The 16,295-nt window shown below is 38.0% G+C and overlaps 1 protein-coding gene across 1 annotated transcript in view; it reads right to left on the minus strand.

Annotated features, from left to right (window-relative positions):
* Window positions 1-12,912: 12,912 nt before the first annotated feature.
* The window catches only part of FAM20C (FAM20C golgi associated secretory pathway kinase), a 424,759-nt gene continuing 421,376 nt past the window's right edge, over window positions 12,913-16,295 (minus strand). Inside the window, exon 10 of the mRNA XM_053694808.1 lies at window positions 12,913-14,459. Within this exon, the coding sequence (XP_053550783.1) occupies window positions 14,207-14,459 (253 nt within the window). The 3' untranslated portion in view covers window positions 12,913-14,206. The remainder of the gene's footprint in view (window positions 14,460-16,295) is intronic.

The following is a 16,295-nucleotide window of genomic DNA, read 5'->3' on the forward strand; positions in this document are numbered from 1 at the left end:
AGACATTAATGGCTGTGTGTTGAGTTATTTTAAGGGGGCAGCAAATTTACACTGTTATAAAGGCTGTTCACTGACTACTTTACATTGTAGCCATTGTGTCATTTCTTCAGTGTTGTCACATGAAAATATATAATAGAATATTTAAAAAATGTGAGAGGTGTACTCACTTTTGTGAGATACTGTACACTCACAGATATACACAACTAGTCTCTGCTTCTTTTTTATATGATGAAAAAAAAAAATGAAGCAAAGACTAGTTGTGTATATTTTTGTTGTATTGAAGGGCTATATATCTGTTTACAGTGTCTGAAAGGGTTAATATTTGTACACCCAGTCAGTCCTGCAGCACTCAGTTTCGAGCGGTTCTCAATGCGTTAAACAATACCAGGACAGGAGATCCGGTGGAGACATGCTGACGGAGTACCTGTGGTTGTGTGCTAACAGCTGATAAGTGTTAGCCGGCTCATTTGCACCCAATCTCGGTACGGGTGCCATCACATTTGGTGAGTGTACCTTCTTCCTGTTTATTCCTTCGATAATTCAACGTGACACGCTAAGAGGCGCCCCCTTTCTTCTTCCTTCATCCTCAAACAGACAAACCTTCAGCATCTGGGTCTTTTCCAAGGGAGCGACCCACATCTTCATCCGACGTTAAACCTAGGATTGAATTTATATTCAAACAGTAACATTCGTGTGATACGTCTATCACTTTTTTGGGGGACCACATTTTTTATTACTATCACTAATATATATATTATTGGGACACATTTTTTGTTACTTTGGGACATTGTTTTTTTCCTTTTTTCCTTTTTTTTCCTTTCCTTATTTCCTTTCTGTGGATAGTGATTGATATCTATCCATTGTCATGTTTCAATTAAATTTTTCACTTATGTATGGTATCCCCTTTGTTTATACAATTTTTCACATATGTTTGAGATTTGATGTTTTTTCATTTTAGGTTCAAAGATTCCCTTTTGAGAACCACATTTTGAAAATCACATATTCACTTTCAAATTTTCTCTTTATTACAATTTATTATTATTTGTATTTTTTGCAAATCAGTGCATTATACATACTCATGTCTTTTTATGATTTCTAGTGAAATGCTTGTGCAATTGTGCCCCCTGCACATTCACGGCCAATCGGCCACTAGCAGGTAGTGTCAATCAACCCAATCGCATACGATCTGGCTGATTGCTATCCTCCGCCTCAGCGGTGGCGGACGAGTTAAGGAGCAGCGGTCTTATGACCGCTGCTTTTTCGCTTACATTTCCGGCGAGCCAGAAAGTACGGGGGTAGATAGCAGCATCCGCTGCTTGGTAAATCTACCCCCAAGACTTTTTGTGTGACACCTTAAAGGGATATGAAACCCAAAATATGTATTTCATGAATCAGACAGAGCATGGGATTTAAAATAACTTTCTAATTTACTTCTATTATCTTTTTTTTTTTTTGCTTCGTTTTCTTGGTATCTTTTGTTGAAAAGCAGGAACATATGCTTAGGAGCCGGCTCATTTCTGGAGCATTATAGGTCAGCAGCTTTGCAATTATGTTATCACTATCACTAAGGATGGCATCACTATTTCCTGCCATGCAGTGCTTCAGATGCTTACCTAGGTATCTCTTCAACACAGAATATCAAAGGAACAAAGCAAATTTGAAAATAGAAGTAAACTAGACACTTCCTTAAAATGGTATGCTCCATCTGAATCACAAAAGAAAATTGGGTTTCATATCCTTTTAAAGAGACATGAAACCCAATTTTTTTATATATATATGTTTCAGATAGAACAGGCAATTTGAAACAACTTTCTAATTTACTTATATTATCAAATTTACTTGATCCCACAAAAGTGAGTACACCCCTTACATTTTTATAAATATTTTATTATATCTTTTCATTTGACAACACTGAAGAAATGACACTTTGCCACAATGTAAAGTAGTGAGTGAACAGCCTGTATAACAGTGTAAATTTGCTGTCCCCTTAAAATAACTCAACACACAGCCATTAATGTCTAAACCATTGGCAACAAAAGTGCACCCCTAAGTGGAAATGTCCAAATTGGGCCCAATTAGCCATTTTCCCTCTCCGGTGTCATGTGACTCATTAGTGTTACAGGGTCTCAGGTGTGAATGGGGAACAGGTGTGTTAAATTTGGTGCTATTGCTCTCACACTCTCTTATACTGGTCACTGGAAGTTCAACATGGCACCGCATGGCAAAGAACTCTCTGAGGATCTGAAAAAAAGAATTGTTGCTCTATAAAGATGGCCTAGGCTATAAGAAGATTGCCAAGACCCTGAAACTAAGCTGCAGTATGGTGGGCAAGACCATACAGCGGTTTAACAGGACAAGTTCCACTCAGAACAGGTCTTGCCATGGTCGACCAAAGAAGTTGAGTGCACGTGCTCAGCGACATATCCAGAGGTTGTCTTTGGGAAATATATGTATGAGTGCTGCCAGCATTGCTGCAGAGGTTGAAGGGGTGGGGGGTCAGTCTATCAATGCTCAGACCATACGCCGCACACTGCATCAAATTGGTCTGCATGGCTGTCATCCCAGAAGGAAGCCTCTTCTAAAGATGATGCACAAGAAAGCCCACAAACAGTTTGCTGAAGACAAGCAGACTAAGGACATGGATTACTGGAAACATGTTCTGTGGTCCGATGAGACCAAGATAAACTTATTTGGTTAAGATGGTGTCAAGCGTGTGTGGCAGCAGCAAGGTGAGGAGTTCAAAGACAAGTGTGTCTTGTCTACAGTCAAGCATGGTGGTGGGAGTGTCATGGTCTGGGCCTGCATGAGTGCTGCCGGCACTGGGGAGCTACAGTTAATTCAGGGAACCATGAATGCCAACATGTGCTGTGACATACTTAAGTAGAGCATGATCTTCTCCCTTTGGAGACTGGGCCGCAGGGCAATATTCCAACATGATAACGACCCCAAACACCTCCAAGACGACCACTGCCTTGCTAAAGAAGCTGAGGGTAAAGATGATGGACTGGCCAAGCATGTCTCCAGACCTAAACCCTATTGAGCATCTGTGGGGCATCCTCAAATGGAAGGTGGAGGAGTGCAAGGTCTCTAACATCCACCAGGAGTGGAAGAGGACTCCAGTGGTAACTTGTGAAGCTCTGGTGAACTCCATGCCCTAGAGGGTTAAGGCAGTGCTGGAAAATAATGGTGGCCACACAAAATATTGAAACTTTGGGCCCAATTTGGACATTTCCACTTAGGGGTGACTCACTTTTGTTGCCAACGGTTTAGACATTAATAGCTGTGGGTTTAGTTATTTTGAGGTGACAGCAAATTTACAACGTTATACAGGCTGTACACTCACTACTTTACATTGTAGCAAAGTGTCATTTCTTCAGTGTTGTCACATGAAAAGGTATAATAAAATATTTACAAAAATCTGAGGTGTGTACTCAATTTTGTGGGTACTGTAGTTCTCTTGGTATATCTTGTTGAAAAGCAGGGACGTACGCTCAGGAGGGTGCACGTGTCTGGAGTACTATATGGCAGCAGTTTTGCAAGAATGTTAACTATTTGCAAGAGCACTTGATGGCAGATCTATTTCCTGCTATATAGTGCTTATCTAGGTATCTTTTCAACAAAGAATACCATGAGAATGAAGCAAATTTGATAATAGAAGTAAATTGAAAAATTTCTAAATCATAAAATATTTTTTTTCATATGTCTTTAAGAGCACTGACCTGGAACGGATTGATAGTTGGAGGCCAGTGGTAGCTGTGGATTTTGGTGGTAATGTGGATTTTGAACCTGAGGCTGCAGCATGGTACAGGGGGCAGTCTGTGGGAAAGTGTGAAGCTTATGTGGAGGCCTGTATAGAGGAAGAGGAGAGCACAGAAAGAGTCGCTGTTTTGGTTTAAGAGGAGTCACTATACAGGGAGAGCACCATGTAGATGAAAGTACTGGCTGGAGTATTCTGGATGTTGCCGAGTGTAGTAAACAGTTGGTGGGAGGAGAAAGGAGGATTGAATGAGTAGTTTCCTGAAGATTTAGAGGGTGCTAGAGATAAGCCAGGGATGGTTTTAGAGTCTGAGGCCTTGTGCCTGACAAGTTCTTCTAGGAGTTTTGAGCTACAAATGGTAGGAGCGTTTAGTGGAGACATGCCAGGTTAGTTGTTGTGGTAGGAAACAGAGTTGGTTCTGTAGGAAGATGAAGTGAGGTGGACACAGACGCCTGCAGTATTGTGTGTGATTGTCTGGAGAGCACCTATATGGGGGTCACACATCTACTGTTTCATCTCAGTGGCAGCATTCAACACTGCTGGAGTTCGAGGCAGGAATTTGAAGAGGAAGATCCAATGGAAGGATCATTGTCAGGATGGAAGGCTATTCAGGTAGGGGATGTGATTGCCTTGGAACAATTTTACACTTGTTAGTGCCACAATAGGGTCCAGGGAGGAGGAGGTGAGGTGTTGGAAAAGAAATAGTAGAGCTAGGGATAGATGTAGGCAGATGTATGATAGGGATGGCTCTGGGGCTTTGGTGCAAGCACATACTCCAAATAATCTGAAAAAGTGGCTTTTTCTTACTGTCATGTGTGTTTTTTTGTGTGGTTAGCATGAGGTTTGAGTAATCTAATGGACTCATTGGGGATCCAAATGTTAAAATAGATGAAAGAAAAGATTTTGTCTTTTTTTCTGTTTTGCTGCTGGTCCAGGTTTTGAAAGTGAAAGACGACAAAAGATCTAGTAAAAGTAAGAAGAATGAAAATGAGCAGAAGCAGTGATATAGAAAGATGCCAACAATGTTTACTAATTGGTCAAAAGCATCTTACTTTCTGGTAAGTGTGGTGGGAGAAATTTCCAGATCAATGGTAAGCCTTTATTTTGTTACTTTGATGAAATTTGTAAAGCATACCATGGGGTCAATTTATCAAGCTCCGTACGAAGGCTCGCTGGAAACAGAAGTTATGAAGCAGCGGTCTAAAGACCGCTGCTCCATAACCTGTCCGCCTGCTCTAGGGTGGTGGACAGAAATCAACCTGATTGAATACGATCGGTTGTTTGCAGGGGGCGGCATTGCACCAGCAGTTCACAAGAACTGCTGGTGCAATGATAAATGCCGACAGCGTATGCTATCTGCATTTATCGATGTGCGGCAGACATGATACGCTACATTGTATTATGTCCATCCGCACTTTAACAAATATACCCCCATACGTAAAGTAGAATGGTCTGGTCGTGCTATTAATAGAAAGTTTAACAGAGAATGGTAGTATACCTAGCAATGCCATGGTATGATAAGGATATGGCCACCTAGCTAGAAATTATGACCCTCTAAGTTGGGGGAGGGGAGTCTTTTTGAGGCAGTGGATTCAAAGTGACTGGACATGCTCTTCAGTTAATGATGGCATTGACCCCGAATTAGTGTATCTTTGCTATGCATCTTTTGGTAGTGGATCTGGTAAGCAAATCAGGAATTGTAACATTGCTCACAAAGTTTGATATTATTGGCTTATGTTTGCCTATGGGCTGCTCAATTTCCTGCTCCTACTTTGAGAAGTTCATATTAGTTTTTTGTTAGTAGGACCAGTTTGTTCCAGTGTGTCGGTTGGTGAGCATCTTTGGGAGGTACTTGTTTGGGATCCCGGTGGCTGAAGAGAAGTGAGAAAAACTTTCAGCATTTAATTTTTTTCTATATTCAAGTGGACATTGTAGTAATGGATTGTCATATTTTGTAGGATAAACTGCATGATTTGAAGGCTTTGAAAAAGGAAAAATTAAAGCAGCAATATTAAGTTAAAAATAAGTTATTAAGTTAAAATGTGCATGTCACATTATCCTGGTAGAATTTTCTTTTGATAAAAATAGCTGCCATTGTTAGGTTTACATCTCTGCATCATCATATCTTCTTTTTTATCTTAAATATTGACATGAGAATTCTGAATATTTTGTTTAAAGATTTTAATCAGAAGGTTGCTCATGGGAGAAGCCATGTTCACTGATGCCTCTGGTGTGTGTGGATTCATAGAGTACATTGGAGTTAAGTGGTGCATGGAACAAGACCTGCTAGTTCATGGAACTGGGCCTAACAACAAAAAATTAACACAACATAACACCTTGTTTTTCAATAGACAAACTCCATTCACCTTATTTGAAGAAAACAGTTTGGACTAGACTATTCAAGGCTAGCAACAATCATTATGCTAGTAAAATCTGCATTGTTTTGTAGTTTGTTATTGGATTACGTCTGCTGAAGCCAATCAGGGTGGGATATGTAGCACGGTTAGCATTAAGAGGTCTGCAGTCTGCATTTACAGTTCTAAGAATTGGAAAACTAATGAAATGGGGACAAAATTACATATTCAACTAGATTGCAATGCTGTTTCATTATGCCCAATGTGCTTACTGTCCCTTTAAATGAATACATATTGGACCCCTCATATAGCTTTTGTTCCTCCAACCCAACATCATAGTTAAAGGGATAGGAAAGTCAAAATTAAACTAGCATGATTTAGATAGACATAAGAGCAGAAACAGTTATGATTCCATCCCAACATGGGGGGATCAGCAACATAGAATAATCAGCCAGGACCACCATAGTCACAGTCCTGATGTAGATAACAGAGATATTTCCCAGGTTTAGATAAGTCAAACATCTATATCTTCTGAATTTTTTAAGGAAAGAGAGAGCAAAGTAAGATTAAGACTAGAACCACAGTAGGCGGAGCTAGTACAGAACAGGTTTTTCCAAAGGAACTAAATACAAAAGGCATATTTATAGAAAGAGGCGGGGCAAAAGAGCAGGATACAACAGGGAGATAATATATGGGCTACAAACCAACCTTCAGAAAAACAAGTACAAAATTACACAGTGATTAATGTATCTAATCAGTCCCTTACATCAGGGGAAACACAGGTTTTACAATTAGGATTTATACAAAATTAAGTAGAAATTCCAGAGACTTGTGTACAATTTCTTGGATGATGGAGTAGATGCTGCTTACAATAAATTTTCTGTATGTGGTAGATCCTATTATCCCAATATTCCAACATTTACCGAAAGTACACAAGTCTCTGGAGGACATTAAAGGGGGGGTCAATCGTTTTAGGTAAAGGTTCCCTCCTAGAGAATCTGTCTACGTGGGTTGACTCAATATAACAGGCTCTGGCCTAATCTGTTTCCAGCTTTGTACGTGTTTCTAAACACTTTTTACGTTTGTTAGATAAAGAGCAATGCCATGAGGAATATATATGCTTAACCATAGATGTTGTGGGGCTGTATTCAGCCATTCCACATAATTCAGGTTTAGAGGCAGTTTGCTTTTTTCTTGACAAATGTAGTATTTATGCATCTGGGTTTAAGGATTATTTAGTTCAGGTGATATAGTTTTTACTCAATTATAGCTATTTTCTATTTGATTGCACATATAATCTCAAGAGACGTGGGACAGTGAGGGGGGCCCAATTTTGCCCCTTCTTACGCCAACTTATATATGGGTTGGTGGGAGCTGTCCATGTTTATGGACGTTATAATCCCTATTCTGATAGGATACAGTTTTACCGTTGTAACATTGATGATTTGATCCTTGGAAGGGAACTGCATTAGATGCTGAAGAGTTTATTTCTTATCTCAATTTCAATGACAAAGGCTTAGAATTTACATCTGTTTTAAACTGCTGCTTTATACCCAGACATAACAAGACTATAGGAAGAAAAACAGAGCAGTTGGTTGTTGTGTAAATGACACTTTGGTCACTAAGCAATTTCATTCCAAGGTAACTCAAATAAATATGATCTTGACCGGTGTACTAATTGTAGATCTTGTTATATAATTTACCTAGTCAAATTCCAGGAATGTAAACCTACAGTGTGTGGGTAGGACCACAAGAGAAGCGAGGATGCGCATAAAAGAATATCTGAATGATGTTTTCACTAATAATCCATGCTCGGCTTTGGTTGCCTATTTTATCATGAAGCATGGTGGCCAAGTGTCATGTTCTGTCTCAGGATATCATGTGAGAGCCTCATTGTCTGGAACAGTTGCTTTAAAGGAAGATTAGTAGAAGCCATACTGATTGAAAATGAAAACAAATTTATTTAAACAACAAAATACTTTGTTTAAGCAAATACTTGCAGAATATTTAAATATGCTACTCAGGTATGTTAAGACCACATACAGCTGGAGTGAAAATAAACAAACAAAGTAAGCAGAGATGCAGATTCAAAAAGGAAAGTCTTTCTCCTGGTAATAACTGAAATGTAAGATTTGCACAAGGCAGAAAACAACTTGTAAACAGGTAGCAGGTTTAAAGGTAAAGTCTTTCTCCTGATAATTGCTGAGTGCAGGATTTGCACAAAGCAGGAAACAAACTTGAAGATTGGTAACAGGTTTAAAGGTAAAGGCTTTCTCCTGGTAATACCTTGTAAACAGGTGCAAAGGAAATCTTTCTCCTGGCAATGGCCAAGTGCAGGAATTGCATAAAGCAGGAAACAAACTTGTAGATTGGTAACAGGTTTAAAGGTAAAGGCTTTCTCCTGGTAATACTTTGTAAACAGGTGCAAAGGAAATCTTTCTCCAAAGAAGTACAGGAAACAGGTTCTGACTTGACAAAACAGATCCAATGTGAAGACAAAAATGCAGACTAAAAGCCATCCTTAAATAGGGAGGTTTTGCACAGGGTTGGTTCTGATTAATTCCAGAATTGAGAACACCTGTGTGTTGCACAGGTGTAACAACAAGTAAGGCAAATAGTTATTTATCAGATCTTTTAAGATCCATGCTATTGCTAGAACTGGCTGTGGCTCAACATGTAAGCAAACAGAAATAGCAACCACAGAGCCACAGGTTCAAATCCCCACACAGCCCCTCTTAGCAGAATGCCTCCCAGACCTTTTCTTTTTCTTTTTAATCTGGAGACTTGGTTCCTGACAGATGCCCCCTCCAAAGAGCGCACTCTGGGCGCTCAAAGCCTGTTCAAACATCTGAAGGTGGGATTTACTAACAAGTGTTCCATTTGAAGTCCTAATACAATCAGACGGAATGGATTCTTTGCTTGGAACAGCTGCCTGAGATTGGGGACCCTTAGAAGATATCCCTGTAGGCATAACAAGAGCTGAAAAACCAAGACAGTTTTGATTTAGAGGTTCCTGATTATACCCAGCAGCTTGCAATGGACTGGCTGATGGGCAGGGTACCTCCGGGTAGGAAAAGACCTCTCCTTCAGAGTCAAGGAATTCGTTATCTGGGTCATATCTGCCTGATGGGTAGAGTACCTCCGGGTAAGGTATGACCTCTCCTTCAGAGTCCAGGAATTCATTTTCTGTGTCATTTATATCCAATTCAACCATCTCATCCAATTCTTTCTCAGTCAATGAGTAGCTGGGTGAAGGTGGTACAAGGAGGTGTGGATCTTTAGAATTGGCAGAGTCTGATTCAGCTGGAAGGTTTGTCACTTTTATGTCTGATGAGTGACTTTTGTTAGCTGGATCTCCAGCCAGGGCAGAAACAAGGTAATGTGCAGGATTTCCAGGAGGTATTTTTGCAGAGTTCCCCAATGTGGTTGATGCAGAAACAGACGCAGTGGTATGGGTAATGGATGTAGTTGGAGTTGTACTCCCAATGACCATCTGTTTCAAATCAGGTACCATTTCTTGAAGTGTGTTAGAAACGGTTGTTTGTAGAATAGATGTATTCTCCATAGCTGGGTCATCTCCAGGGGTATCATACAGTTTGCTAGTGGAAGTATAATTTGTTCCCTTAACATCAGAGTTCATTTTCAACTTGGCTGTATCTTGACTTGATCCTCTAGGAGGTCTTACTGGACACCCTGTGATGCGGTGACCAGGTCCCCCACAATAGAAACAGAGGTTAAGTTGTCTTCGCCGAATTTTCTCCTCTTCTGTTAAGGGTTCTTTAAAACCTTTCCTTGTTTGGGAGGTAACTTTAGACAAGGTTTCGGTTGGGAGAGATAACATTTCCACCAGCTCCATAAAGTTAATGAGTATGTCCTTAATAAACTTTAACACTGAATCCAATACAGCAATAATCCCAGAGGGCTCTCTTTTATGGTCTTCACATTCTGTCATGTTCTGTCTCAGGATATCATGTGAGAGCCTCATTGTCTGGAACAGTTGCTTTAAAGGAAGATTAGTAGAAGCCATACTGATTGAAAATGAAAACAAATTTATTTAAACAACAAAATACTTTGTTTAAGCAAATACTTGCAGAATATTTAAATATGCTACTCAGGTATGTTAAGACCACATACAGCTGGAGTGAAAATAAACAAACAAAGTAAGCAGAGATGCAGATTCAAAAAGGAAAGTCTTTCTCCTGGTAATAACTGAAATGTAAGATTTGCACAAGGCAGAAAACAACTTGTAAACAGGTAGCAGGTTTAAAGGTAAAGTCTTTCTCCTGATAATTGCTGAGTGCAGGATTTGCACAAAGCAGGAAACAAACTTGAAGATTGGTAACAGGTTTAAAGGTAAAGGCTTTCTCCTGGTAATACCTTGTAAACAGGTGCAAAGGAAATCTTTCTCCTGGCAATGGCCAAGTGCAGGAATTGCATAAAGCAGGAAACAAACTTGTAGATTGGTAACAGGTTTAAAGGTAAAGGCTTTCTCCTGGTAATACTTTGTAAACAGGTGCAAAGGAAATCTTTCTCCAAAGAAGTACAGGAAACAGGTTCTGACTTGACAAAACAGATCCAATGTGAAGACAAAAATGCAGACTAAAAGCCATCCTTAAATAGGGAGGTTTTGCACAGGGTTGGTTCTGATTAATTCCAGAATTGAGAACACCTGTGTGTTGCACAGGTGTAACAACAAGTAAGGCAAATAGTTATTTATCAGATCTTTTAAGATCCATGCTATTGCTAGAACTGGCTGTGGCTCAACATGTAAGCAAACAGAAATAGCAACCACAGAGCCACAGGTTCAAATCCCCACACAGCCCCTCTTAGCAGAATGCCTCCCAGACCTTTTCTTTTTCTTTTTAATCTGGAGACTTGGTTCCTGACACCAAGTGTGGAGTTTTGCATGGTTGGTGATAGATCAGTTTAAAGGGACAGTCAAGTCCAAAAAAAACTTTCATGTTTCAAATAGGGCATGTAATTTTAAACAACTTTCCAATTTAGTTTTATTACCAATTTTGCTTTGTTCTCTTGGTATTCTTAGTTGAAAGCTAAACCTAGGCAGTTGATATGCTAATTTCTTAAACCTTGAAGGTCGCCTCTAATCTAAATGCATTTTGGATAGTTTTTCACCACTAGAGGGCATTAGTTCACGTGTTTCATATAGATAACATTGAGCTCATGAACGTGAATTTACCATGGAGACAGCTCTAATTGGCTAAAATGCAAGTCTGTCAAAAGAACTGAAATAAGGGGCAGTCTGCTGAGGCTTAGATACAAGGTAATTACAGAGGTAAAACGTGTATAATTATAACTGTGTTGGTTATGCAAAACTGGGGAATTGGTAATTAAGGGATTATCTATCTTTTCAAACAACAAAAATTCTGGTGTTGACTGTCCCTTTAAACAACCTATTAGAGTAGAGGATTTTTGTATTTTTATCTTAAGGACCAGAATCCCACTTGGTTTTAATTCAGAAGCAGATATAATAAATGTATGGCACTGAAGACTGTTAAATTATATATCCAGTGTGGATAATATCCCCCCCCCCCCCCGCAAGCCTTTCCCTTGTGGTGACACTCACACATATAGATACTAATAAAATTATTAGATCTCATTTGGTTTTAGATGGGTTTAGGAAGCTCTTACTGAGCATGTTTATTTATGTGTCCATAATATGATAGAATAGTATGTTTATACATGGAAAGATAAATGTATACCTTAATAGACTCTAATAGCAGTATCTGTCCCTTATTCAGATAATAAAATGGTCTTATATTGTTCTTTCCTCCTTCTGGTTTTTTTTTATATTAATGGTTAAGTGTAATTAATTGTATCATCTAAGTATGTTATGTGTTCTTTATCCACTCTGTTTTTACAGATAGTGTTAAGTGTTATAAATTACAATTTTGCACTTTAAGCATGCTAAGTGTATTTTCGCTGTACCAGTTTGAAAGACATGAATGAGTTAAGTGGGGGGTAGCATCCCTGAAGATAGGTAATTTGTGAACCAATCAGGACACATCTGAGGGTATTTACATATAATTTTTGCTAATGATTTTCGGTCACGGAAGAAGGTATGAGCCGAAACGTGTCTGACCAGTCCATCTATTTGCATGTAGTTGTTTTAAAAAAAAAATGTATGCAGTTTAGTTTCCATGTACTTTTCAATAAATTCAAGAATATAATATTCTACCTGAACTCCGCTTTTCATCTTTCATTGCAACTGATTTAGATAGAGCATGCAATTTCAAGACATTTTTAAATCCATAATTGAAAAAGAATATGCTCATATCCTACACTAGTGGGAGCTAGTGTGCCTGTGCACACATTTGTCTTTTGTGATTGGCTAACTAGATGTGTTCAGCTAGCTGCCAGCAGTGCAATGCTGTTCCTTCAGCAAAGGATAACAAGATAATGAAGCAAATTTGATAATAGAAGTAAATTGTAAAGTTATTTAAATTTGAATGTTCTATCCAAATCATGAAAGAAAATATTACGGGTTTCTCTCCCTTTAACGAACATGTGTACAAGTTTCTAAAAGATATTCTGTAAAAGCTAAATACTTCTGATGTGCAGTCAAATTCGGTTTCCTAAGCCTTTTTATAGCCTACAGTTTCTCTGCAGCTTTTTGTTTATTTTAGCTTTCTCCAGGGACCTGCAAAAAATTGCTATAAAACTGCACGCTAAGGCCAATTACTTCTCACACAATATATTCTGTGCAAAACGACCAATAGCACAATTCCCTACAGGGAAAACGCGAAAAGCCTTCTTGTATTAGCAGTTAACAGAAACACAACATTTTTGGATACACATTTGCTGTATCTTTATTGCACTTTTACCACTCTGCAAACAAACACAAAAATGCTGCAAAATTAAGCTTGCAGCTGCAGAAAACAGCTGTAACCTACATAGGTATGTACAGTATTTACACGAATATTGGAAAAGCAAACTTGGGAAGGCAAGGAGACCCAAAGCATAGGAACTACTGCTTTGTTTTAAAGATAAATAGCATATTTTCTAATATCAAATACATTATTCTGATCCCACATTCAAATAAAACTTTCATTGAACATTTACCAAGAATTTAATTTAAACACTTGCAATTTTTTGGTAATGGAGAAGTAACTCCAAAAGCCACAATCAAGTCGTAACTATATCATTTTAAATATGTGTTCAAAATCATCTTGATTTAATATGGTATAGCAAAGGTGCAAAATTATCTTAATTTAACATGTTAGAGTTAGCATGATTGGTAGGCAAATCCATTCTGTCCCTTTTTTTCCAAAAAAAAATGGTAGGTAGGTTGTCATTTTTTAATATATATATAACATATATAAATACAATTTTTATTTTAAATAAAGGGCTCCCATCTGTACAAAAAAGGAAAGGGTGTGCTTACAACTTAAACTACCAATTTAAAGGGACATTAAACACTTTGATATGGTAATATAAAATGATAAATTGTATATATATATATATATATATATATATATATATATGTATGTATGTATGTATAAATGTCTGCAACACACTTTCATTATTTATTTTGTTCTTTTTCCTGTAATTACATTCTGAATTGTGAGCTTTTCAGTTCCTGATAGAAATTGAAGTGCAGAACACTGTTATATTCCATACAGCCATTGGCTGCACACTCTAGTGACCTGTTTATAACTGTCCCTAATTGGCCACAGCAGAGTTGGTAACCTAAGTTACAACATGGCAGCTCCCATTGTTTTACAGACAATTATTTTGTCAATATTTAAACAGCTAAAGAAACTTTAAAAAATACATCTTCATGTTATTCTCAGACTAATATTTTCTTTGACTGCATCATTCTATCTAGCCTTTATTTAGTGTTTAATGTCCCTTTAATGTCTTTGACATTGTCAGTAAATGCACATCCATATATAATCTAATTATGATACAAATATTCTTCATTATTTTCTAATCCTCTTTAGATTCTAGAACTTGTCTACAGTGGGGATAGTTACATCTTAAATCTGAATTCACTGAATTCATTCTTTATTTTTATGCAGTCTTTTGAAAGACTAAAGTCTTCTTCGTTGGAGTTAGCAACGTTGTTTTAACGTTACTACCTCTTGGTTGTTTTATTTTTCAGATCAGTGTCCAAGTCATCTTCAACTACATTATTAAAAGTATATTTTTCTATGCAGTCACTTATAGCTTTGAGAACAATCCGTAGTCTTCTATCCAACGCTTCTAAATGTGGTTGATAGAGAATAGGAGCCACTTTATCCATAAGTAATGATTCTTCCATCAGATTACTCAATTTGTATTCTTCTTTTGCTAGTAATTGTAGCTTTAGGTATGTTGTTTTCTTAACTCTAGAAAAAAAGAAATAAGAATATAAATTATATAGAATAAGAGAGAAGCACATGGTGTTGCAGAATTCTTGTTACAATTAACAAAGTAACCACATTCCTGTTTTCCCCATTCAACTAGCATATGCCAGTATCAAGCGCAGGGCCGGCTCAACCATAAGACCAATTGGGTCCAATGGACCCAGGCAGCACTTGACAAGGGACAGCACTTTAGTGACTGAGTTAGTCACCATCTTACCCAGACCACTCCGGTCCTCTGTCTCTGTGGGGGAAGTCTCAGGCAGCAGCATAAACTCATCATGAAACACAGAATTGTTAAAGGGGTGACATTTAAAGTGGGGCAAGTGCATCTCTTCCATAACCTTCTTTGCATTTATTGCGCTATTGTGCATAAGCATTGGTTGCATACAGGTAGGAAGGCTTAGTAAGGTCAGTGGCCAGGCTAGGAGGTGTATATGCTAATATGTGATGTTAGTACAGGGAGGGTGTCATTGCATTCTCGGACCCAAGCTGCACAATATCTTAGGCCGGTCCTGATCAAGCATTTACTGTGATTGGCATCTTAAAAAACATGCCAAATCCATATACTTTCCTTAAACTATGAGCTTTTTTTCCACAGGAGAAAACACAAAATGGCCAGACATGATACAGGTAAAACCTGGGTCCCAACAAGGCCCCATGTTGCAAAGCCACTTCTGATTTCAGGGCCAGATGGTTCTCCTAGAGGTGCAGGCCCAGTCTCAATTTAACCCCTTAATGACCAGACCATTTTTCAATTTTCTTACCCTTAATGACAAAGGCTATTTTTACATTTCTGCTGTGTTTGTGTTTAGCTGTAATTTTCCTCTTACACATTTACTGTACCCACACATATTATATACCGGTTTTCTCGCCATTAAATGGACTTTCTAAAGATACCATTATTTTCATCATATCTTATAATTTACTATAAAAAAAATATAAAATATGAGGAAAAAATTGAAAAAAACACACTTTTTCTAACTTTGACCCCCAAAATCTGTTACACATCTACAATCACCAAAAAACATCTATGCTAAATAGTTTCTAAATTTTGTCCTGAGTTTAGAAATACCCAATGTTTACATGTTCTTTGCTTTTTTTGCAATTTATAGGGCCATAAATACAAGTAGCACTTTGCTATTTCCAAACCCCTTTTTTTCAAAATTAGCGCTAGTTACATTGGAACCCTGATATCTGTCAGGAAAACCTGAATATCCCTTGACATGTATATATTTTTTTTTAGAAGACAACCCAAAGTATTGATCTAGGCCCATTTTGATATATTTCATGCCACCATTTCACCGCCAAATGTCATCAAATAAAAAAAAAAGTTAACTTTTTCACAAATTTTGTCACAAACTTTAGGTTTCCCACTGAAATTATTTACAAACAGCTTCTGCAATTAAGGCACAAATGATTGTAAATGCTTCTTTGGGATCCCCTTTGTTCAGAAATAGCAGACTTATATGGCTTTGGGGTTGCTTTTTGGTAATTAGAAGGCCGCTAAATGCTGCTGCGCACCACACGTAAATTATGCCCAGCAGTGAAGGGGTTAATTAGGTAGGTTGTAGGGAGCTTGCAGGGTTAATTTTAGCTTTAGGGTAGTGTAGTAGACAACCCCAAGTATTGATCTAGGCCCATTTTGATATATTTTATGCCACTATTTCACCGCCAAATGCAAGCAAACAATTAAAAAAAAATTCATTTTTCACAATTTTAGGTTTCTCACTGAAAGTATTTACAAACAGCTTGTGCTATTATGGCACAAATTGTTGTAAAAGCTTCTTTGGGATCCCCTTTGTTCAGAAATAGCAGACA

This window comes from Bombina bombina, chromosome 11 (genome assembly GCF_027579735.1).
Source record: "Bombina bombina isolate aBomBom1 chromosome 11, aBomBom1.pri, whole genome shotgun sequence".
Taxonomy (NCBI): Eukaryota; Metazoa; Chordata; class Amphibia; order Anura; family Bombinatoridae; genus Bombina; species Bombina bombina.